Source organism: Austrofundulus limnaeus, unplaced genomic scaffold (genome assembly GCF_001266775.1).
Source record: "Austrofundulus limnaeus strain Quisiro unplaced genomic scaffold, Austrofundulus_limnaeus-1.0 Scaffold108, whole genome shotgun sequence".
Lineage (NCBI taxonomy): Eukaryota > Metazoa > Chordata > Actinopteri > Cyprinodontiformes > Rivulidae > Austrofundulus > Austrofundulus limnaeus.
The window spans coordinates 798,880-803,348 of record NW_013952510.1 but is presented as its reverse complement, the minus strand read 5'-3'; the positions used below and the strand labels follow the sequence as shown (position 1 = coordinate 803,348).

Below are 4,469 nucleotides of genomic sequence, written 5' to 3'. Positions count from 1 at the left end.
TCAAGTTAGAACCTAAACATTACTACACACAACCACTTTAAAAACACATTTCTTTTGAGGAAAGTGGCTCTCCTTTCTTAGAGGTCTACATCCCCTCTGTCTGGGTCAAATCAAATATACAACATGTTTACTGTTGAAACAATTAAAAAATAATAATTCATTGTATAAATTTCTTAAACATGGAACTGACAAACTTTTCACTTGAAATGTAAACTTAAAATGAATATCATTACAAATTAATACAATTYATTTCAAAACAAACTAGGCAGATACTTTTAATGCTAGCTTCKTCTTACACGTCTTTTAATTAGGATACTGGGATCTCAAACTCTAGATTGAAATGTATTTGTGTAAGTGAGGTGTCTAAACAGTAAATACTCATTATTTTGAGTGGCAGCATTTAAAATACCCTCAGCTGTCCTGATGAATCGATTGATTGAACTATAACTTCAAAATACAAAACTGCCCTGTATGCAATATTATCTTTATCACAACAACGTTACTTTTTTTTGGCTGTGTCTGTCGGGTATCTTAGATAGAATCTTCTTGCACAACAATCTAGACTTAAGCTGCAGACTGTGGTTTTCACACGTTTAGGAAAGATGATGAATAGAGTCCTGGCTGAAGCACTAAAAAAGAGCAGCCGGTCAAAAAACACAGAGGAGTTTGGCTGAATGAGCAGATGACTAGGGAGGAAACAGAACAAGTATGGCTCGAGTGGAGACGAGGCAAACTTTTCAGCCACGAGTTAATGATTTATTCGCTCACACATGTACAAACACAGTCAGAGAGAAAAAGAAAAGAAAAAAAAATCCCGTCACACACGCACAAACCACAAGCTGTGCAGCAGCCAAAGTAGATTAAGTAAGAAGTCCTTATATGGGCGTCGAAACAAAGGGAAGGCCTGTTTGATCAGCAGCAAAAGTACTGTTGTGATATTATCTGCTCCCTCTGTACTCCCCTTCTCTTCCTCCCCTCCTCCTCCCTCTCCAAGCTCCAGCCACTGTTATTAATGYATTGACTTGCATTATTGATGCATGGCATTATGATAATGGTTCTGAGAGCACTCCTGGGGGGTAGAGAGGGTAGTCTGAGTGCGTGYGTCTGAAAAGAGGGGAGGGTGTTGCTGGAGATAATGGGGAGGATGGTTGGGGGGGTGGGGGCAGGACAACATGACTGGATGCCAACAGGCCCACATAGTGAGAACTCTGGTTGGTTTCCAGTTCTGAATAGATAATTAAAGAAAAATCTGAGGGACCCACATGTGACTCCATCAATTAAAGTGCGGGGCAGCATTACGCTGTGATTCATCATGGTTCYCAGATGACATCGTCTGTGCTTTCTATTCTTCCGTCTGTCTGTTTACGTCTTTGTATCGGTGTCCATCCTCTGTTTTAATCTCTGCATCATCAGAGCATTCAGCAAGGTTGGTGGGCTAATGATGCAGGCTGAAAACCTGATCTGCTATAAAACACTGAGCTGGAAAAGTCTATAAGGACACTGCGTTCCACGTGTTTCTAACTCACACCAGTTTTTATCGCCAAAACATGTATTTCGTTTCAGTTTGAAAATGAAATAAATACCTAAAAAACTTCACATTTTAGAAGAAACCTTTCTCATARAATATTAACTATTTTTATGAAGATTTATTGAACGTGTTTCAGTTTTAGCCAGGCTGAAGCAGATTTTTGACAAATGCCAWAAACATTTGTTCCAATATGTCCTGTCAGTTTATAGATAGTGTTGGGCTGCACAATATATTGCATATTTATCGCCAYTGTATCCTCACTGTGTGCAATWAGCATRTCACAAAAAACGGCATCAACTGCAATAASTGGTTGGCTCAAATGTTTGCATTTATGCRTTTCGACAGCATCTGTCTGATRAACCAAATGGACATGAGATACTAATCGTAACCATTTGGTGAGTGGAGAAAATGTTGAACTGCAATGAGATAATTTGCAGTTTGATTTAGGTTTGTTAACTTTTATTTAAAAGTCTTTCACTTATTTTCAGATACTGTTTATTTAAAAAAAAACGGATAGTAAGGGGCGTTTTTTGAAACTGAATTGCATGCACTTTGTTATTTCACTTCTAACAGCAGCTCTCTGCACTTTTTAAAAGATAAAACTGTAATATTGCAATGGAAATGATAAATTGTTATTGTATTTATTTTTTGCTTTGAACCCAGAGCAGTAAGACACCGACACTGCTTACTTAAGTGTTTGTTTATTTATCCCAAGTCACATCATATATTAAGCACTGTTATCACTCATCGAGTTTTTTCTGATATCGTGCAGCCCTAAAGCAGTTCATAAATAGTAGAAATAATTGCAGTTGCATCCCTAATTTTGTTTAGTCAAGCAGCTTTTGTAACTCAAAGATGACGTCTGTAACTTCAAATTAATGAACACGTTGATGATCACACATAACTTTTATATGTTGTCAATTTTTTATACAGTATTTGGGTCCTGCTAGAAAAGGCATACATGCTGTGATATTCAAGTAGTTATTTTTTGTCATCATTTATGTGTTTTAAGGGGGAAACTGCACTGAAATGGAGTTTGAACTTATTGTGTAATTACAGAAATTGATTTGATGGTTACTTTATTAAAGACAATGTGACAAGCATGTCATGGACTAAATACCATTTTATATATTTAGACTTAATTACAGAGATTTTTAGNGTCATTATATATGATGTCACCATAAAATAAAATCAGTAAATAGACAACAAATTTAGTAGACTGTATACATTTTTGTTTGGAACAGTTTTTATTCTCATGTAAGAGAAGAGAAGAGAGAAGAGAATGCAACAAAAGGAATTAAAATGCATTATTTCTTTCTTGCATGTTTTCTTATATTTCACAAAAGAACCAACAACACATTTTTACATGTTTAAACGTTCTTCTTTCAGGTGAAACCTTCTCAGAAAACTTCAGCCACAAAGAGAGATGCCAGTCGTGCACACGATGCCAAGGCTTGCTCCGCATGGAGACGCCCTGCACGGACTCTAACGATGCCATCTGTGTGTGCGACTATGGTTACTACCTGCATACGCTCACTCAGCGGTGTGAACCTTGCACTAAATGTCCCGAAGGACAGGGCATGCTGTACAGCTGTGAGTCAGACCACGACACCGTGTGTGAGGTGTGCAACGAGGACACGTACTCGGACCAGGAGAGTTCTCGGGACCCCTGCATCCCCTGCACCACTTGTGATGAAGGGGCGCCGTTGGAGGCCTGTACCCCTGTTAAAGATACAGTTTGTGAATGTAAGAATTTTCTCTCGCATCCTTTATACATCATTTTTTAAAATAGTGTATTTTCACTGTAAAGTAAGAAAAATGATAGAATAAAAGGTCGAGCATTCCTTGAAAAATTCCTTGGGAGAATGCAAATGTGCTGCTTTTAGACTAAGTTTTAGACTAAGATCATTTTGTGTTGAAAAATGAGTGTAGGCATTTTGGTCAAACTTTGAAAATAACAGTAAGTGCAATCTCATGCAGATGTGTGATACCTGGTAGTTCTTGGGACATAAGATGTAAATGACTGTTGGCTTCTGTCACACCAAATTTTAACTTCATACAGGTCCTTCTCAAAAATTTAGCATATTATGATAAAGTTCATTATTTTCTGTAATGTACTGATAAACATTAAACTTTCATATATTTTAGATTCATCGCACGCCAATTGAAGTATAAGCCTTTTATTGTTTTAATATTGATGATTTTGGCAAAAAAAAAGTAAAGAAAAAACTAAAATCCTTATGTCAAAAAATTAGCATATCATGAAAAGGTTCTCTAAATGACTTATTAACCTAATCATCTGAATTAACGAATTAACTCTAAACACCTGCAAAAGATTCCTGAGGCTTTTAAAAACTCCCAGCCTGGTTCATTACTCAAAACCACAATCATGGGTAAGACTGCTGACCTGACTGCTGTCCAGAAGGCCATCACTGACACCCTCAAGCAAGAGAGTAAGACACAGACATTTCTGAATGAATAGGCTGTTCCCAGAGTGCTGTATCAAGGCACCTCAGTGGGAAGGTAAGTCTGTGGGAAGGAAAAAGTGTGGCAGAAAATGCTGCACAACAAGAAGAGTTGACAGTCAGTGATGGTCTGGGGTGCCATGTCAGCTGCTGGTGTTGGTCCACTGTGTTTTATCAAGGCCAGGGTCAATACAGCTATCAGGAGATTTTGGAGCACTTCATGCTTCCATCTGCTGAAAAGCTTTATGGAGATGAAGATTTTATTTTTCAGCATGACCTGGCACCTGCTCACAGTGCCAAAACCACTGGGAAATGGTTTACTGGCCATGGCATTACTGTGCTCAATTGGCCTGCCAACTCTCCTGACCTGAACCCCAGAGAGAATCTGTGGGATATTGTGAAGAGAAAGTTGAGAGACACAAGACCCAACACTCTGGATGAGTTTAAGACACAAGACCCAACACTGGATGAGTTTA

The 4,469-nt window shown here is 38.1% G+C and overlaps 1 protein-coding gene across 1 annotated transcript in view; it reads left to right on the top strand.

Moving 5' to 3' along the window:
- ngfrb (nerve growth factor receptor b) overlaps nucleotides 1–4,469 on the top strand; it is a gene marked incomplete in the record, with an annotated part of 33,598 nt that overhangs the window by 7,499 nt on the left and 21,630 nt on the right. Inside the window, 1 exon segment of the mRNA XM_014013945.1 lies at nucleotides 2,918–3,274. Within this exon segment, the coding sequence (XP_013869399.1) occupies nucleotides 2,918–3,274 (357 nt within the window).